The sequence below is a fragment of the Rhea pennata genome, chromosome 14, assembly GCF_028389875.1.
Source record: "Rhea pennata isolate bPtePen1 chromosome 14, bPtePen1.pri, whole genome shotgun sequence".
Classification (NCBI taxonomy): Eukaryota; Metazoa; Chordata; class Aves; order Rheiformes; family Rheidae; genus Rhea; species Rhea pennata.
Window position 1 is genome coordinate 15,138,378 of NC_084676.1, and position 19,936 is coordinate 15,158,313.

The 19,936-nt window shown below is 42.2% G+C and overlaps 1 protein-coding gene across 1 annotated transcript in view; it reads right to left on the reverse strand.

Annotated features, from left to right (window-relative positions):
- Positions 1–1,655: 1,655 nt before the first annotated feature.
- Positions 1,656–19,936, reverse strand: part of UBTD2 (ubiquitin domain containing 2) — a 53,572-nt gene continuing 35,291 nt past the window's right edge. The window contains exon 3 of the mRNA XM_062587143.1: positions 1,656–2,400. Within this exon, the coding sequence (XP_062443127.1) occupies positions 2,003–2,400 (398 nt within the window). The 3' untranslated portion in view covers positions 1,656–2,002. The remainder of the gene's footprint in view (positions 2,401–19,936) is intronic.

Genomic DNA, 19,936 nt, shown 5'->3' on the forward strand with positions numbered 1-19,936 from the left:
TCCTTACGCAGCCCTGCCATGCACTCAGTCATCCTGTACCCAGTCAGGGTTAAGGAACTGTCAGAAAACCTTAGCTTTAACACAACACTGGGTCCAAAATAAAACCCATGTTTATCTTTGGGGTGGCGGTGGAAAATGTGATATAAAACATTAATTTGTTTTCAGCAGGTTTTAACTTTCGAAAGTCGATTGCCTCACTTAACCAATGTAAATTTTGCATCTCCTTCCATTTGTCGGGAAAGTCTTGTGAAGTTGTACAAGCAGACTTTGCTAGTTCCAGCTTTACGCTGATACTCATGGAGCAAGGAATTCCCTTGAAGTCTGAAAACTTGAGTTGTATGAAGTTAATGGAGTAGGAAAAGTAGAAAGTTTAAAAACATCAATCCTAACCAGCCAGTTTCCCTGGCAGACGAGTAAGAGCTGGGGCAGCTCTAGGTTTTGATCGTAGATTCAGAAAAGGAAGATGGAAGAAAAAATAATAAAAAGGATCATACCTGAATAGCACATCAGGAATTCGGAAGAACTGAAGTAATTCTAGTGATGGCTGAAAAAACAATCAGACTAAAAATCATGTTTAAAAAGAACAGGGAATTTGATCTCAGCTGAAGGAAGCACCAGGCAAGGGTGCAGAGCAGCCGAAGGAACAGAGCACATCTCTAATCATGGTACCGATCAATCAATCCTCTTTTTTGCAATATGTTCATCTGATCAGATTTTGAAACTACACTGAAAAAGGATTTGTCTTTTGCCTACTGAAATCCTCTTATTTTCTGAGAGGAAAGCACCAGTTATTAAATATAACGATCATGTTCTAGGCTGCTGATGCATTTTAGTGAGGAATTTCCAATTGCCATGGCTAGAGGGTCACCTGGTCTAGCACAGACCTAGAAGAACAACGGCTGGTTCAAATGACAGCCGCAGAAAGCTGAAGTTCGTGTGCTACCATGCCCTTCTTACCTTATTCCAGACTTTGTGCCCACTAGGAACTGAGCGGGGGAAGCTGCAATCCACTACTTTTGGGTGTAACTGCAATTTAATCTGAATTTTTTACAGCTGGCATACCAGTGCCATTTGCCAAAGGTCACAAGTCTAATTCTTAATTGCAGACCAATGCATCACTCGTATTAGCCAGCTTGTTAAAAGTTCCTTTTAAAGATCTGCGAGAGATGCAGTAATTCAGCAGGCATGTTGTATTCGGGTGCCGTCAGCCAGTAAACTTCAGGCTAAGTCAGTCTGATAGCAGGTAAGCTTACAGCACAGTACACGGGAGTACACATCTCCTAAATTATTGCCTAATGCTTCCGAAGGCTGTTCGTGCCCGGCGCTGAAGCCGGCAGCGGCACGGAGCCGCGCCGCCGTGCTGGAACGTACGGTTTTGCTTGGTCGGGCGCTGCCGGGAGCCGTCCACGCGAGCCCAGCGCGGGTGCAGACCTCTCCCTCCACGAGTTTCCCTGTACCTCTGGAGAAACCGGATGATGCACGTGAGTTAAATCAAACCTTAACTCATCCGCATAAACACTCCAAGCACGGGAGCTACCCGGAGCAGCAACAGTTTTTGCATGAACTGTACGTGCTGCCTACACGATATATATATATATTTTTTTTTAATAAAAGTGCTCTCTGTTGCTCTCTATGGATCAGGGCACCACCAATAGTTCTAATAATCATTACTTATTTATATCGCTTCAGCGAAAGATAATCTCTTCCCCCTCTTTCTGCACCACCTCTCGTCTCCCTTCCCTTTCCCGTTCCTTTCTTTGCCCTTGCCTTGTGTTGCTTGCTGTTGTGTTAAATACGAGATCAGGCAAACCCCAAAGGACAGTTTACATTTTTTATGTTTTGTTTTTGCAGATCTCCATCACAGATGGAATTTTTGCTGGTCATTTTCTTGGAACTAATCCCTTAGCAGGACAAACGAAAAACAAAAAAACAAACAAAAAAAAAGATGGTCAACAAAAATCCCACAACAGAGACGGAAGAAAGAAGAATCAACAAGCAGAAATCAGTTTTCCACTGGGGTTGGATTTGCTAAGGGTTGGCTCACAATGACTTGCACCACGTAGTCCTTTGGGATTTTCAGCTCCTCCAGTTTCATTTTGTCTGCGAGCGGCCTGCCCGAGAAGAACCAGCGCTGGCTGCCTGGCTCCACTCCCTCCACTGCGTGCAGCCGCCTCTTCATGTGATACACCGTGTCCATGCTGCGGACCATGAGTTTGAGGTCTTTGCCTGTGGACAGGCGCAAACGGAGCTGGCATTCGTGCCCCGAATTGGGCGGCGGATCAGGAATATCGAGAGTCTCCAGGTCGCCCTTCTCCTCTATCATGTTGATAGGTGGGGCGAGGCAGTAGACTGGAAGCTGGTACCTGTTGCCCAGTTCATCGTAACACTCTGTAAGAGCACCTTTAGGAGATAAGGAGGGGAAAAAAGGAAAGAAAGAAAGGAAAAAAAAAAGAGTATAAATGCATCTCATATTTAAAAATCAAAGTGTTCACACTCTGAAGCACCCGCTCCAGTACTAAAGCACCAGAGCGATGAGACCTGATTTCAGGGATACAAAAATCTCAAGTTCTCATCAGAAATGTTTTCACCTTTCTTTTCATGTAGAAACTTGGGGTTGAGTTGAAAGCACTCCCCCAAAAGCCCAAAATACCCCTCCCTCTGGATAAACCGGGATAAACTTCAGAAGTTGGAGGAAGGAAAAAAAAACGAGGGAAGAATCTAATCATTGCAGAGATGCTGCCCTTCACACAGGTCCTTCAAAGGTAGATTATTTCACCGACAGCAAGGCAGGAGATTCAGAGCACAAGTACACCCACAACATGCTGCCTTCAGGAACGTCGTGAATCCGAGCTGTGAAAAGGTGAAAACAGCAAAAAGACCGACGGCGAAACACCACTATGAAAGAACGACTCTGTAACTTCTCACCAAATATTCAAAAATTGCTAAAGTCGTTCCATGTAGGACTTACGTTTTAGCGGTTACTGCCAGAAAAAACAAACACGACCACCCAAACAGATAACTTGGCCACTCCACCGAGAGCACCGCGTCGTCCCCGGAGCGATGACACGCACGGCGTGTACACACAGCTGCGGTTGGAAGCAATTCCCATATTCCAAATTCTGAAGTTTTAGGAGTGCCCAGACTCCCAAGAGGTTCCTCAAAATGATCTGACTGTTCACGGTACAGCAGACAGCGAGCTGGCTTGTCTTCTTGGATACGGCTTTCCCTGCTTACCGAAACTATACAACGTGCTTTAAGAATCGCAGCACTCACAGAACTCACGAATACAACTTGTCCCCAGTACAAAATGCTCTTTATTGAGACATTTCAAGATTGTCTCGGAAAAATGGCAGCACACTTTCACCTTACTTTAACAGCTAAAGTAACAGAAACCTAAAAATTAGAGTGCAACTACCTACATCACATATTGCCCCTTGCAGCGAGTCTCCTAAATTGCAGCAGAAGTCCCTTCTCAGGGGAATTAAAAAAACATTCACACTCCAAGGAAATGCTGCTACCTTTTCTTGGATTTTACTTGCTATAACGAATTTTCACATTTTTGCCTCTAGAGGGGGCACATTCACTAGCAAGATTATCCATCCTTTTGTAGTTGGAAATGTTTGAAGAGGAGCCAAGTCCTTGAGCTACAAAATATTTTAAAAACTCTTTGACTCGGCAGTTCTGCACCCAACACCTTCTTTTTTTTGTTTTTTCATGTTGACAATGAATTGCTTTAAATGTTGATCAGCAAAATTAATGCAATGTGAAATTATAACTTGTGGATAGATTACATAGCTTGGCTCATTCTAACAGCAGCATTTTGAGCTGAAAATCTACTTTCTTTTAAGAAGCCACCCAACAATTTATTTTCTAAAGAATTTATGTTGATAAAAACAGAGAAGCACTCTTTGGCTTTACAATATCTATTTTCTAGGAGCAACTACTTTTTTCCCCTCTGTTTGTACAGGTAGCACCAAGATTGTTATCCTGCAAGATTTATTAACAAAAAATACAGGAAAAAAATAGTTATACTACTCATTCCAGTCTTGCATTTTTTATGAACCCCAGAGCAAACCACCTTTACCAGAACCATACTGAGTAACTTGCAAGATACTTTGAGTGTGACCAGCAAACTAAGGCCTGAAGCAGTTCAGTTTTGTTTTACAATGTTCATTTTATTCCTTACATATAAATAATTTAATAATTGATACTACAGTAGTAGATGCTACTTGTTCCTCTGAGCATTGATGAAGTAGTTTGCTGCAGAAGAATAATCCAAATCCCAACAGTCTTAAAATTCAGCTAGAGCAACTAAACTTATATCTACCTTTATTTAATAGCCATGTACCTTAAAAAAAGATGTTACTATTTTGGAATGGTATATCAAAGAGTTAATCTTAAATGTAACAGGGCAAGTCTGCTAAGGAGTTTCTTCATTATTTATATCCTTGCCCAGCTGAACTAACATCAAGGTCAATGCGTATGCTATAAACACTACATTGCTTAATCATAATCAGATAAGCAGTATTAAAGAAAACCCTCTGAAACAGCAGCTAACTTGGAGGTCTTTTTATTTTTTTTAAAATGTACACACACACACACACACACACACGAATAAAAAGACACTGGGTAGAGGTAACCTTAGTAGTTCTCTTACCAATAAAAGCTACCCAGTCTAATCAAGGGCTGAGACATCCCGGTCCTCTTCCGAGGGAATTTGCACAGAGGCTGAGGAAGCTTTTGGGCAAGCAACTCTTGTCGCCCTTTCGGACAGCTTTGGTGGCAAAATACTCAAAGGCAGAGATCCAAGATGGGCCGTGTTGGTTAGTGTTCAAAAGTTAAATGGTGGTTGAATATGTTTTTTTTTCCTTAAAGAAAAAAAAAAGACACATGCAGAAGCCATGGTGAGTTTTGAGCGATTTTAAGCAGTGCAGGAAAGCGGGAGTCACCTGCGGAGAAAGGCGCAAGCCAGCGAGCTGCTGCCGGCCGTGGTCCTGAGGTCCATCCTGCCGGCCGGGCGCAGCGCTTCGCCCGGCCACGACCTGCCGCGCGCCCCGCGCAGGACCGAACCGTCAGGAAATTAGACGTCTGAACTGCAACGCCCTTTCTAATTTTGCTGTTGTAACTGAAATCCACATTTCTGCTCCCTCCCGCGAGATGCATGATCTCGGGCCACAGAAGTTACGCAGCACAAAGGGGCACTAACAGCATTGCCGAGCGAGAAAGCACAGCGGAAAAAGAGAAAAAAAACACCGTTTTTTAAGGTTTCCTCGTTACCTAGGCAACAAAGGTCCTCACTAGCCAGCTAAGGCAGAGGAAGGAAAGAGCCTCCCTTAAACTTGGGAAGAAAAAAGCCACCCCAACAGAGGGGACAGCTCGGTTCCCGCGCCTTCCCTCGCCCGCTCGCGGCCCCGGCGCGGAGACGCTCCCGGCCTCGCGGCCCGGCGTATGCCGCTTCCTCCGCCCCTGCCGCCCTTCCCTTCCCCAAATCCTACAACCGGGCGTTGTAGGATTTCTCTTGGACTTCTCTCCCTGCACTGTGCAAAGAAACCACGAAAAAGGGGCAGGTTTCAAGACGAAAGCTGAAGGAAGGATGGCCGGCAGGCGTGCAAACCCCGGGGGAGGAATCTGCACTACACAAGGAAGACCAAGGCGTTACTATACGATTTTTACAAAGATATTAAGGAAGCAGGACAAATGTAAGCCTACTGGTAGTTCACGTACTTGAGTATCCTTTGCCTGTTTGAACATATTCCTCTAGATGTTAACACTACTTTAATAAACTTGGGAACAAAACATCCTAGTAGGAATATGAAGAACTGCCTTCGGGGGAAAAACAGCACGGAAAAAAAAAAATCCCACCAAAACCCCATAACCTTCTGTCATTGATTCCCTAGAAAAAGGATTCCAAGTGTTGTGGAATCTGATCTAAAGGAGTGCTTTGAGGATCTCACTGAGTAGTTCTTTTTCTGAGGGTTTCCCAGTGAAAGGCAAGCCACCGTTGAGCTCTGGAGTCACTCAGTATTGATCCTGCAACACCATTTCTGAGCTACCTCTATAGGCTTGACTCAGGTCAGCCAAAACAGAGGATAAAACGCTAGAACCACAGCGTACAGAAATTTTTTGAAATACTTCAAAAGTAGTAATATAGTCTTGGAAAGTTCAAAATTCTGGAAGGAACTGCAAAACAGGGCCTCTTGCAGGTTGTTACCCAGGTAGGAGACAGCTTGAGAGTTCTGGGCAGAAAAATAAGCAGATGTGATCATCAAGCATATGGAATTGGAACATTTTGAAATGATTTGCTTTGAAGGCCATAAAACTTTGCTTTAATGAGTTTATTAGGATGGAGATATTTCTCTGGCTTGGTATGGGGAAAATGCAAAAAGAGTGCCTGATTCAGATACAGTTTCCATCCCTAAACAGTTTAGATTTTGGATGCACTTGTCCTTCTGCACGTGAAAGCATTAGCAATTTAAAACACCTAAATTGCAGGAAGGCAAACTTCTGGATGAGTTACTGAAATCAGGTGTATAAGCCCAAACTTACCCAAGAACATAAAAAGCCTTTAATGCATTTTAATAGCATTACCTTAGAGGCACATATCATTCTCTCATCATGAAAAAAACCAACAATTTTCTTATTTTCTATTCCCAAGCCTTCTTGTATTTAAGTTTTTGAGTAGTTTTGAGGTGGTCCCAAAACATAGAAATCAAGCAGATTTCCATCTCTTCTTCCCTCCCCCAGACAGACTTGCTGGAGGAAGAGAAATTAAAAAAAAAAAAAAGTCTAGCATTACAATGAGACTAACTAATTTAAGGAACTTAAGTGTCTTGCGTATAACACATTTGCCCAATGAACAGCTGGTTCATTTGTTTTTCTAAAATCTCGATTCCAAAAACCAAGCTGAGCCTGGATTGCTTAAGAAATTGGCAATAGCAACGCTTTCACCTGCGGACTGTTGGTTTAAATCTAGTCTAAGTCAGTAATGCCTGAAACGCATCATTATGAACTCAAAAACTAAATGGGTCTTGTTCTGGATCCTACAATACAAGAATTCCTAGAAAGTAATGACTATGGCAGGCAGAAAAGCTGAACTATCTCTTCATCTTTATTAGTAGCTGTATTCATGGCTGGGAAAACACCGAATCTTATTTAAAAAAAAAAAAAAAGGTGTATTAACATTAGCTGCATGCTAGGTTGGGGAAAGGCGACTTCATTCAGCTCACAAGCAAGATCAAGACAAGTGAAAACAGGCAACACCTTGTTCTAGCCTACCTGCAACCACTGTACCCCAGGAGAAGCTAAAAGAAGAAAGCTATTTCAACATAAAACTCATATAACTTAATAACCACATAAAACTCATATAACTTAATAACCATTGAAGAAGTTTAATGTTGCAGTTAACAACTGTGGCTCTCCCATTTTCTGGGAAGCAAAGCATTAGAGCACTTGTGAAAGCCTGCACCTTACACCAAGAAAGGAGACCAATAAACCAGCTATAACCATTAATGGTGTAGATGAAGCATTTGATTGTTAACCACAAATATGAACCCCCTCTCCACCCTCCTTTTCTCATTTTAGCTGCCACACTAAACCTACATGGGCTGTGCAAATTTGAGCTACTGTACTGCTGCCGGGCAGGGCCTTGTTTCACAGTGTCCTCCTGGAGGTAAGCACTTGCCTCCAGAGCTGGCACCATCACAACTGCACGCACAGCACAGCTATTTCAACATAAAACTCATATAACTTAATAACCAGCTGAAGAACACAGCTATGTTCTCATCCTGATCCCTTTCTCTACTGTAAGGACCTTATTCCAGCACCTTATTCCAGCATCTTAAAGAGAGGGTTTTGTAGATAGTAAGTTTTAAGCATTTCATAATTCTCATTTCAAGTTCACCGAGAAAGAGCTCATCTATTAAGAGAACATTATCAGTTTGGCTCAATTCCTTCCTGAGCCAGCAGGTCTCTGAGTGCTTCAGAAGCTGCTTGGTTAGTGTGGACCAGCTAGCTCATTCCTGCTTGTGGCAACTGGCACAAGACAGACTGGAATTGCACTTAGTGCATTACAACAAGGGAAGGAGAAGAAAATTAAGACGCCGCTACTGCCTTTGTAATCCACCCCCTCTGCTCTTTTGGCAGGAGAACTAGCTAGCTGGTTAACTGAATCACCTATTACATATTCATGCTGATCTCCACACTTGGATGATCTTCACAAAGCTCAGTTCGTCTGGGCTCCAAGATCACTGATAAAATAACATACATTCAGTTGTCTGAAGGGGCTCTACCAGACAGCAAACTCAGACACACTTGCTTTCAGCAGAGGGTTGGGCTGGACAACCCCCTGAAGTCCCTTCCAACCTGAACGATCCTATGCCTAATTGGCTGCTTTTCCCATAATACTTTAAACAGTAAATCTTGATCCAACTATCTAGCCAAAGACCTACATGTGTATTTAAGTCAGTCTACTTTAAATTCAGTGTGCCTTACCTTAGTGACAGTCAGGGTTTGTGAACTAGGCTGGTGATCTTAGGAGCAAAAAAACAGTTTTGCAACTTAATGTCTGCATGCCGGCGCACAGGAGGAAAACCTAGACTGCTATCACTAAATCAGCGGTGCCTGGTACCTACAGAAACAAGAAGGCAACAGTACTGGGAAGAGCTACGCTTGTGCACTCAGATGGCATTTGCTGAGCACTCACACGCCAAAGAAAGTGAGATGCGTCCAGACAGCAAATTAGACAGGGGTTTTATGAAGCTCCTTCTGTATTAATCTGTTGGTCAAGGACTTGGTACAGACGCACGAGGTGCATTGCTGGGCATGCTGATACTCTCCCTTTATCATAGCAGAGCACTAGCATCAGTCAGTTCATTAGCAATGATTAACAAGGTTGAAGGTGAAAGGTAATTGAGATAACACTATTTCCTGAAAGGCAGAAATTTCAACACTAGAGAACCATGCTACTTTTATCCAAATGTTAGCCCTGATTTGTAGACAAGCAGAGTTAGGGGAGTGAGGGATATTTGAGAGAGGTGTGAGCGCTGTGCCGGGAGAGGAATGGGATTAGCTGCCATGGGAGGCTCAACGGCTCAACATGTGGGCTAAAGTCCACAAACCCCAACCTCCAATTCCTCAAAACTCTTCTTTCCTTTAAAAAGCCCTCACTAATGCCAGCATTTAAGGTTTTCTGGTAGTATTTGGATTCTTACATAAGAACAAGTTAAGCCAAACTAGAATTTCTGAAAAACAAGCAAGAATTTAGGGATACACTAACAGTTAGTGTAGACTAACACCAGTAACGCTGCCAGCACCAACATTCCCTACTGCCAGCGTATATAGCTCTGCACACCTCCCGCCAGGCTCCCTGTCTGAAGAGATGAGAAAGGTTCAAATCCAGCCTGGGGCAAAGCTACCATGTGCTGCATTTCCAGCTGCATCGAGCCACTCCACTGTATTTCACTGGGAACGGGTCCAGGCAGGGCACATGTATATGCACAGTAGCTACTGCACTGAACTGACCCCAGAGTGGCACCTACCTTCTTTGCCAATTCTGACACTCAGAGTGCATCACTTCACCCCCAAACTTAATGGACAAAGGTGGCAGGAATAGGTTTGTTAGCAAGTGATCAGTCTCTGCTGTTGATGCTGCAGTAGGAATGAAATAGGCTGCACACGCTATTTGTAGTAACTCTTCCAGTAACGCTTTATCCTCATGCTAACCCGCATCTGAGTCTCTCCGGGAAGAAGGACAAGAATGATGTCTACTATGCATTTTTTAGCACAGAACAAACTCTTTCCCTTTTTTTCCTCAGATAAAGGGAATGATTTTGTGTTTTAGCTATGAAATGGGGAGCACTTTGCAGGGGACCAACAGCAGCAGCAATCCTGTGAGTAGAGTTAGGTTCTGTAGTCCCACGGAGTTTGCTTTTCTTGTGGATGGCATGGCGTTAGTTTATAGGAGAAATAGAGGAACCCAGAGAACAAGACCTACATCAGAAAGCATAAAACTTGAAAGCAACGTGACTTACAGAACAGAGTTAAGTTTTCCTTGATACAGGTTTAGTAGAGCACAAGTAAGTACTACATGTATGCATTTTATCTGGTTTTCAACTCCCCTGGCTGAGATAGTCAACTACGACACCAACCAGGCCAGCATGCACCTGTAATTCACAACCTGGCTAAGGACTCCCACGAAATACCTTGGTTAGGTTTAGCTCAGTTGGTTAGAGCGGGGTGCTAATAATGCCAAGATCATGGGTTTGATCCCCATATGGGCACTTGCTTGAGGGCTGGACTAGATGATCTAGATGACTAGAGGTCCCTTCCAACCTTACCAATGCTATGATTCTATGAACTAGACTCGAACTATCAACAACAGCAACCACATGAAGAAAGTACAAAGATAGCAGTTTTTAACTACAACTATGAGTTCAGGGACTAATCAGTCAGTTAATCAAGGAATGCTTTAAGACAAGTTTCTCCTTTCTTCTTCTTCAACAGAAACTCTAGAACAGATCCATTGGTGAGAATTTCTTTATCCAAATAAGGCTTGACTGAGAAAGTCACTTATGTATTAATGTTCAGTAGTTGTCGTGTTAGCAATACCATATGTACTGCCACTTTGATATCACTCTGTAAAACTTGAATCTAATATTGCAAGGCAAAAGCTTCCAAAAAACACTACATCGAGGTTCAAAGATGACAAGCCTTTTAACTAATAAAGTATTCATGTACTATTCTGCTTTGCATTTCATTAAAATAGACATCTGTCTAAATAGGCTTCTTGGATAACCATTTTTTTTGGTCAGTCCAAAAAAAAAATATATATATATATATATATCTGCTCTGTATACCCTCCTCATTTACATTTGCAGTCCTCCATTATCCATCTTCCTTAAAAAAGTGGAAGGGGCCTGGGAAGAGCAAACATGGTATCGTGATCTTTTGAGCCCATATCATACATTTCAGTGGACAGCTATCTTAGCAAAATATTATATGATCAGGCTATCTGTTCAGTATGAGGATGCATGGAAGTGGAACTCAGATTTACAGATGTTGTCACTGCCTTTACTTCCATGGAGTTTTTGTTTTTAGTAGTCTGGTGTCCCTGTGAACAAAGAGGGCATACCTAGGATACAAAACTGTACGACTAGTATGGTCAAAATGAAAAACTTGATATCAGGTTATTAACAACACTTCATGTAAGTGATCACATTTTCTGTCCTCTTGCCAACAAGGAAGACCTACAGTCTTCTCTACCTTGGCTTTCTCTGGAAGTCTTTTACAAACCCTTCCTTCTGCTTTCCTAAAACAGATTTGTAAAAGCCTCCTCCCTGCTGCAGAAATCACAGATGTTTGACTGCAATGTTATAGAAATGCCACCAGAAAACACAACATATCAGATCTTGAAGTTCACAGGTTTCATTCTCTCAGAAAAGGGAGAAGAAAAATGCCATTCAGATGGGAGAAGCTGACTTAAACCTAAACAACAGTTCCTAAATTTACAGATAGGCTCCATCCTTCTATGAAAAGCAACATGTTTTGTGAGATGCACCTGTAAAAGTGTCCAACAGAAAAAAAACGGAAATGTATTATTTCAGATGTGCTGAGAAATAAACAGCCTAAGTCCATTAATGCAATATGACATTTTATATATTGACCAAATATAAAACATTTAACTCTGCTCACTAACATGTGGAGCTATTTTGCTATTTACAGTTACTTCTGGAAGACAAACACGGTGACCTTTGCTATTTGCATTTTAAGAGGATTTTCCTTCACCTAAGATCAAGAGGACCCTATTGACGGATCCAGCAGACTCCTTCACGACCCAACAAATGTGCCAGAGCCCACCGCACTCCATTCCAAACAAGACAAAATGCAAAGACAGCTCTACCCTTGCTCAGGACTAACCTCACCAGGTACACAGGACTTGTCCTTTAACCTTGCACTGTCTCATATCGCCTAGGCACCCTGAGGAAAAGTTCACCCTCTTGCTTCTCTGATGGAGGAGACCAGGCTCAAAAGCAAAGGTGTATTTTCATGGAGTGTGGAGAAGTCCCACATCAGCTCACCACGAGAGAAGGGTACATGCAAAACCTTCCACTTCGAGACTAACCAACAACCCACCTTGCAACCTACCTGTGTGCAGTAGGGGATGGAAAGAAAGCACAGAACAACTTGGATATAAGTTTGTTCTGCATCGTTTTCCTCTTACTGCTTCCAAACTTGCTCATATCCCTGTGTTGACATGATGAGCACGTATGTGCTCAGTATCCAAGGCTAACCAGCAAAAATGTTAAAGGCTTCAGTTCAATCCTACATTAGTATCTATATCCTAAAATAAAACTACAACACAGAGCTTTTTGAAAAGGAGGGGAAGAGGCTCAGTTAGAGATGTGAAGTGACAGAAGGCTGCAGTATTGCTTTATTTAGTGTAATGTGCTCTTCACCTCCAAGATGTTGCTCTTTCAAACCAAAATACTTTACTTATAACTTGAATAATAAAAAGTATATTAATTATGCCTAAGCGTAGAACATTTCATGTTACTCAGAGCTATATTCTCTCTTAAACATGTATCTGCCAAAGACTTTTCGGGATCTGCACAGACTGTGAAAGCCAAGACAGGTTAATAATTCGAGGCCTTGCTACAGCTATGAACTTCTACAAAAGCCTTCACAGTTACTGTAGAACAAAAAGAAAGCATGAGATCTCATTATTTCTATATAACGACAAATAGTCAAAGCATGTAGCACTTTGTTTTGTTGCAAATTTATTTGCAACAATGCTGTGAAACAAATATCACTTGCGCTTAGTGTGCACTACGTTCCATATTAGCCTTAAAAGTGTACCATCAGAACAGCAAAGCACATTGCTGGAAATACCACTGAGAAATGGGAAAAGTCAGCTATTGACTCTAGGTCTAAACAAACTCAGTTTCTTTCTAGGTATGATTCAGAAGTCCCTTAGGGCTTTAATCCTTTCAAGCTACAGTATCACAAAGCATGCTGGTGCTAAGGAGAAAAATATATTCTCTAGAAATTAGTACTTTTTCCCTCACTAGCAAATCCAGATTTCACCAGGCGAAGCGGTGTGTATCGTGTGCTTTTGTCAGGCTCCGATACTCCCTTACTTATCACATCCACTCAGCTGTCCCCTCGGCAGCTCCACGTCAGGGGTTCCCGTAGCCCGTCCCGCAGAACCACCAAAGCCTGGCGATAACCAATATGCCTCCCAGGTATTAAAGCATCTCCTTTAGGCTTGCTTGCAGGTTAGTACCGTGCAGGTTCTTTCTAACATAGAAGAAATAAGGATCTTCTTCAGACATCATCTGTCCCTAAGAGGCTGAAGAGCAGAGAAGCTCAGTGGAACCTTCCTCTGTGATTTGGACGCTTCTGACCATAACAATCTTGCCTTGGTCTTGGAGAAGAGATACCACCTTCCTCTTATTGAACTTCCCGAAGCCAGAACAGCAGACGGCAGGTGTCTCTGCCCCTGTCAGCTGGAGAACGTGCAGGAGGAGCAGTAGGGTGTTCACAGACATGGAGGACACGACAAACACGGAGGCCTGGCTGAGCCCTTCCATTTACGTAAGGGAGGCACCTTACCAGGGAAGACTTCAGGAACACGAATTTGGGGGCAAAACGCTCTACTTCTCCGTCAGTTGCAGAACCATGCAAAACTGCCTCAGAATATCACCTTTTGCAGAGAAGGTGGCGTTTATACGGCTCTCAGTGGTTTACTTTGAGCATCGAATGGCCACAAGGTAGAGGGTTTTTTGTTTTGTTTTTCTCCCTCCCCTCTGTGATGAGTTAGCTGTGCTTTTCTGGTCATACACTAATGTAAAAAAATATTGTAGTGAAACAGCGTAGTTCAGCCCTCCTCACCGCAGCAGAAAAGGCAAGCTGAAACCCAAGACAGGAAACAGACAGGCATATGCTACCAGAGGAAGAGACTTGAGGAGAGTCCAAGCAATTATGTTGACGAAGCTCCTCAAAATACCTTTCAAAAAAGCGAGAGCAGAAGTTAAAAATATTTCAAGAAAACAACTGTAGGATGTAGCCATAAGTGGGTTTTTATTTGAAGAGCTGATAGTTTTTAACCTGCACTTAGATATATAAATATTTCAGTCAGCCACAACTGCTTTACATCCTGGTGATTTGATTCAGTGCTTCGTTTGAAGAAAACATGGAAATCGTGTCCCTCTGAAAGGACGTTGTGTATCTATTTTAAACAGAGCAGAAATAACAAAAAAAATCATCTGAATTGTAACTCAAGACAGAAGAGACTTTCGAGAAAACATCTGATTTCAAGGTTAGTAGCAGCCCTCTCAACTCTCCAATTCGACCTGCCCAACAGCATACTGCTTCCTTCACTAGCGTCAACATGCTCAGCAAGAAGCAGCAAAAGAAGTCGGTTCAGGTCCTGCTGAAAACACTTGATACAGGAGAAAGCTACCACAGAAGTCACACACATCAAAAGGCCACCAGGATTAATGAAGGCCACAGCGGCACAAAGAAATTCAAGCAATTCACTAAAAAAAAGATGGGGTCTTCTCGCCACATTCCACAGTAGCCCATTATTTAAATCCATATAAAATTACTTGGTCTCTGAAGGTTTATTTTACATAGTGAACATACACACTTGCTGGCTGGTGTCTGTGTACCTGCCCATATTAGCTTAAACCAAATGGGAGGCAGGAAGTGATCCCACACAATGATCTAGAATTTTAAAGATATCAGAAAATAAAATTAAAGTAACAGAAAAGGTGCATTGTTGTAATAAAAGCGCTGTGGTAGTGATAAGCTTATGACTTGCTAACCCAATTCCAAATATTATCTTTTATTACTGCATTGATTAATTACTTCTTCCTCATTCTCTGCTCACATATCTCTGTGCTTGACTTTCTTCTACGTGCTTTGCACAGTGGTTACAGTGCAGAAAGAGGAAAAATGTTTGCCAAATGTTGGCCTATCTGTTATTTCCTTCTTTGAAGATAAGGAGAAGAAAAAGAGTTCATAGACTGCGGTAAGCATTGTAGCTGCAGCCTTCTCATATGGAATTTCTCAATTATAATAAAATTTATTGGTGTTTCTCTAATTTTCAGTCCGGAAACGTCTTGGAGTGCTCACTTTTACAACAGGCATTCCTCTAATACGAAATACTATACAAACACATGGTTTTAATTTAATTTAATGCGCAGCCACAAGCTGCACAGTGACAGCCAAACAACGGATGATAATCAAAAAGCGTCTCTTGGAGCATCCCTGCCTCTCACTTCTCACACACTCCGAGTGAAACACCGTTCTTCCAACCACATAGGTTGCATCCCAGCGCTCTTCCAAAGCCTGAAGTTACACTCAGCCTAGGGGAAGGCAGAAGAGGAAGGAAAGGAGTGACTCACTGGTGCGTAGCTTTTTAAATCAGTGCCAGTTAACATCCTTGTCTTTCTGAAATGCACCCAAGTCACCTATTGTGAAAATAAAAGCACTTCATGATCTATCCCTTCTCCACCTACTTCTGAGGCCATGGATATATGGATGCTTTTCTGAAGAGCAAAACCAGCCCAGGCAGTTGCCCCACTCCTAACTCCTGCTCTGGATCAATTTAGTCACCGTGCGACCAATGCTTGGAGCTGTGTTATAAACCACGTTGGGGAAGTGAGGTGTGTTAAAAGCAACCTGAGGGTATGGCACCAGAGACGTTCACTGAACTTGCTCTCCATCCTGTGGCCCTATAACAGATGTTCTCGGGAAGCGAACCCTCCTCTCCAAAATACGCCAACTGCTATGAAGACAACGGCTGGCCAAACAGGTAGCCCCATTTTGCTGAACAGCACCACCTCCCCGTATCCTTGCATCCCTCCTCTGAATTCAAGTAAAAATAAATTACGGAATCCTATCACACGAAAGAAGTCAACTACAGATACCTCTATGATTTAGAAGGGCATCATTTCACAAAAACAAGAGTTTCTCTTCCCAGTTCATTTTGTGTCTTACAGGCAACTCACCATTTCCTTCACAGTCATATTTTTTGTTTTGCACAAATCCTTTTAGAGTAAGGAAAGGAGCAAAAAACTATCAAAAAAGAGAACATAGCTGAACAGTAGAAACAACTGGCCATGACACTCCAGGTCAATGCAGGACTGGGTTATGCCAATTTAATCTCTCCCTGCCCCTCTGCTCCAGAAGTGTATCGAAAGGCAAATGGGTAATCAAAGTAAGCAAAAGCTCAAGTATTCAGAATTCTAATTAAATATAATAAAATAAAAGATTTTTAGAAAGCTTTCAACTATCAGCTCTGAAGTGGATATGATGAAAGAAAGTGTTTTTACTCTGCTGTAGTTTGTAAATTCTTGCTGTAAACTTGTGCTTTTTCATTGGGAAGGTAAACAAGTTTATTGCTTAGGTAAGCTTCCACAAACTGAAGTAACTATCTGCATTTAGTAACTGAAGTAACAGGAAGAGCTGTTTTCTCACTCATATTTATAAATTGAGCATGTCTTCCTTGAAGTTCCAGTGAAAAAAAATGCACCTAAAGCTGGTGATTGTGCAGCACAGGAAGTCACGCGAGGAGGCTTTATGGACTAGACAGTGCTGTTAAACCAAATGGCAACTTAAAGTAGTAAACGAGAACGTGAAACAAGGCTTTAGAAATCATATGAATGTTTTGCAGTTCTGCATCCACCTTTTGAATTCCTATTTTCCCTTCTGAAGGATGGTAAAAGGTGCAATTGCTAGTGTAATAATAGACTTTACCTTTCAAACTTTTACACAGATTCAGGGCACAAATTAAACAAATTCGACTGCAGAATTTCCATATGCAGAAGAGGTTGAGAGGCACAGAGGCAAGAGATGGGGGGCATGGATGGACCGGCACCGCCAGGAAGGCGCTCCTGGTCTGGGGTTGCTGTGGGAACGTGGGTTGTGGTGGGTCTGTGAGGAGCCAGCGGCAGCGGCTCTCCCAGCCTGGAGAGTCCTAATTTAGACAGAGTCTACTAAATAAAAAGCAATTACTGTGCTTGAGCAGGATCAAAACCACTAGAGTGTTTTCAGAATTTTCTTGACATCCAGATGTCTTTTCAAGGAGGAAAGAGAGGGGAAAAGGGAGTGTAAAGAGAACTGTTCCCCAAGACCGGTTCTGCGCACCCGGCGAGCCCCGCTTTGTGTCAGCTGAGAGCTTCTGCTCTTCTGGCTACAGCAACGAGAGCAAACGCTAAGCCGTTCGATGGTAGCATCTCTTCTCACGCTTGTCACATCCTCATTTATAAAGCACCGTGACAGTGCTGCAGAGAAATGTGCTAATGAGAATGCAACAAGCAAAGCAGCCAACATTCAAGAGAGGCACCACAAACTTAGATTTCACCGCAGCACGCTATGCTTTTTTCAAAGAATCTCTTGATATTGTTCACAGATGAAGGCAAGAGAAGATACTAAAACAGTCCTGATACAGTTTTAGTGAAAGCTAGGCTTTAAATTTATTCATAAAACCATTTTAACAAAGGTAAAACTGAGGAAGAAACTTGACGTCACCAACTTTTCAAAATAGATAATGGTGTTAAAAAAAAAAAAAGAAATTTAGCATGCACTTCCCTAATGCATGCTCACTGTTATCTTAGATAAAAGCAGCTAGCCTGGTTCCTCTCAAGATACTAGTATTTCTTGCTGAAATCCCTTACATTTTTGGTATTTTTAATTGATGAAAAAACAAAACCACCATCCCCCGAAACTACCCTAGAACTAAAAACTGTAAGCAGAGTTAGGTACAAAAAGATAATTAAGCAGCCTTGATTCTAAATTTTACTATATTCATTGCAGAAGCAGGTTTGAGAATTTCTGTAACTCTTATGGTCTGCATGCTTATGCCAGTATTATTTTTGAGCATATTGACAGATACACTTTGATAGTCAGACCTCCCAAAGCTTTCGTAACTCTACTGAAATCTAAAATTAGACAGCTACAGTCACTATAAATACTATTCAATATCATTTTAAAGAGACATTTCCAAAGCATTCAAATTTCAACCATTCAGTGTTCACATAGAAAAATACATGGTCCTACATTTGAGCAGAGACAATATAATGTATTATTGGAAAAATTATTTTGCTAATGACAATCAATTACAAAGCCTCTTCAGACAAATAAGCTACTAAGAAAACAATCCCTACATCCTCAACCCAACAGCAACAGCTAAGCAACGAATAGAGCAGCCTCGCAGGGGAGGGTGGGAGGAAAAAAAAAAAACACCCAAGAATTTTGCAGCTTAATGGGCAGCAGTTTACAGAATCACATTAAATTTAAAAAGCTAAAGATGCCACTGTGGAATTTACTGTACAAATTCCTCCAAGTGCAGATTCATCAATATAACAGTTAATAAGCCAAATATAGCTGTCAGGCAAAAAGCACTGCAAAGAAAAAGTGTTCTATTTTTGGTACTTCTTATTTTAAGGAGATACATATTGAATGGTCAGTGTTACAGATGAACTGTATAATTTTGCTGTGGATATTTCTGAACTGTTGTGCAAACTTAGAGACAAACTCCAGAGAGCCCGCTGACTATCTTCTACTGCTTTCTTTTCCATCTGCTTGTCTGCCAGCTAGTTTTAAGCTATTGCTGATTATTGCAGGTTCCTGAAACAGCACACGCGATGCACACACGGGGACCCTTACAGAAAGCCCTTTCAGAGCAGCACCCCACCACGAGCGTTCACCGGCAGCATCTCTTTGGTGCTAGTAGAGGTCAAGGTGAGTGACACAGAGGAGCCTTAACATCCACATAGCTGTGAAGATTTTGGCAGATATTCACATTTACATTATACATAAAAGCACCAAAAACGGATGTATTTTCTAATAAAACAAAAAGGAAGAGGGAAGCCTGATTTCACCCTGGATGTTAAAGAAACCCTTTAGTGACACAGGATCTGGCCTTAATAGAAACCAGTATATATGACCGTGATTATATAATATTCTTTACTAAATTAATACAAAGTGGCACAGCCACTAACGGCTGACACAGCCTTAAAAGGACTGCTGGCACTTGGAAGCTAACTTTCCCTCTCCAGAGCAGAAAACTGTCTGGTTCTTTTTCAATAAAAGCACGGGATGCTATTTTCATCCTTAGTTACTGTTTCTACAAAAATAAGCTACTGTCATCCACTCCCTCCACTTCCCTCGCTCCAAGTCATCTGCAACCTTCGGTCACCTCATAGAGCAACGGAGGGTCTTCACGACCACCCCCTCCTTGTGTAAGTGGGGATGGAGTAGGTTGGGATGTTTAACAGTCATGTTGATGGGATCTGCTGTTTGGCCTCCCCATCGCTGCTGTGCTCCTTACCTCTACAAGGCTCAAGGAAATGATATTTTGCTTATGTTTTGCCTCTACCACCCGTACTGGTTATGTTGCTCATTCAAACACAAACACTGGGGACGAGCGCTTTAAGCAAATCATGCATTTCTTGTACCAGTGTAATCTTGGAAAGTAATTCTTTTTCTTTTTTTAAATAAACTAAGACATATGAGAAGCTAGAGCAGGCCAAAGTCTACCCTCCTGAAATTTCCCCAAACATCTGAATAATCTCGGTAAGCACAGAAACAAGGTAACATCACCAGCTGAACAAAGTTAAAAAAAAAGCATAGCTCTAGTAAAGGTGACATATGAATAGTCTATGAGAGAAAAGCAGCTATAAAGCACACAAGGGCCCACTATTAATAACCCGCGCGTCTGAGCAGAGATGCACAGCTTTTGCATTTCCATAAAAGCTCCGATCCTTCTTCTGGCGATTAAACCAGAGATCTATGAGAGAAGGGGAGGGAGCAGAGGAGCAGAACTTCTCCAGCAGGTGCTGGGATTTACCTAAGCGGCAAAAAGGCTCCCTGGGAGGATGTGAACAACGAAGGCAATTGACTCTAAAAGCAACTCTGACACCTCGCCAAACAC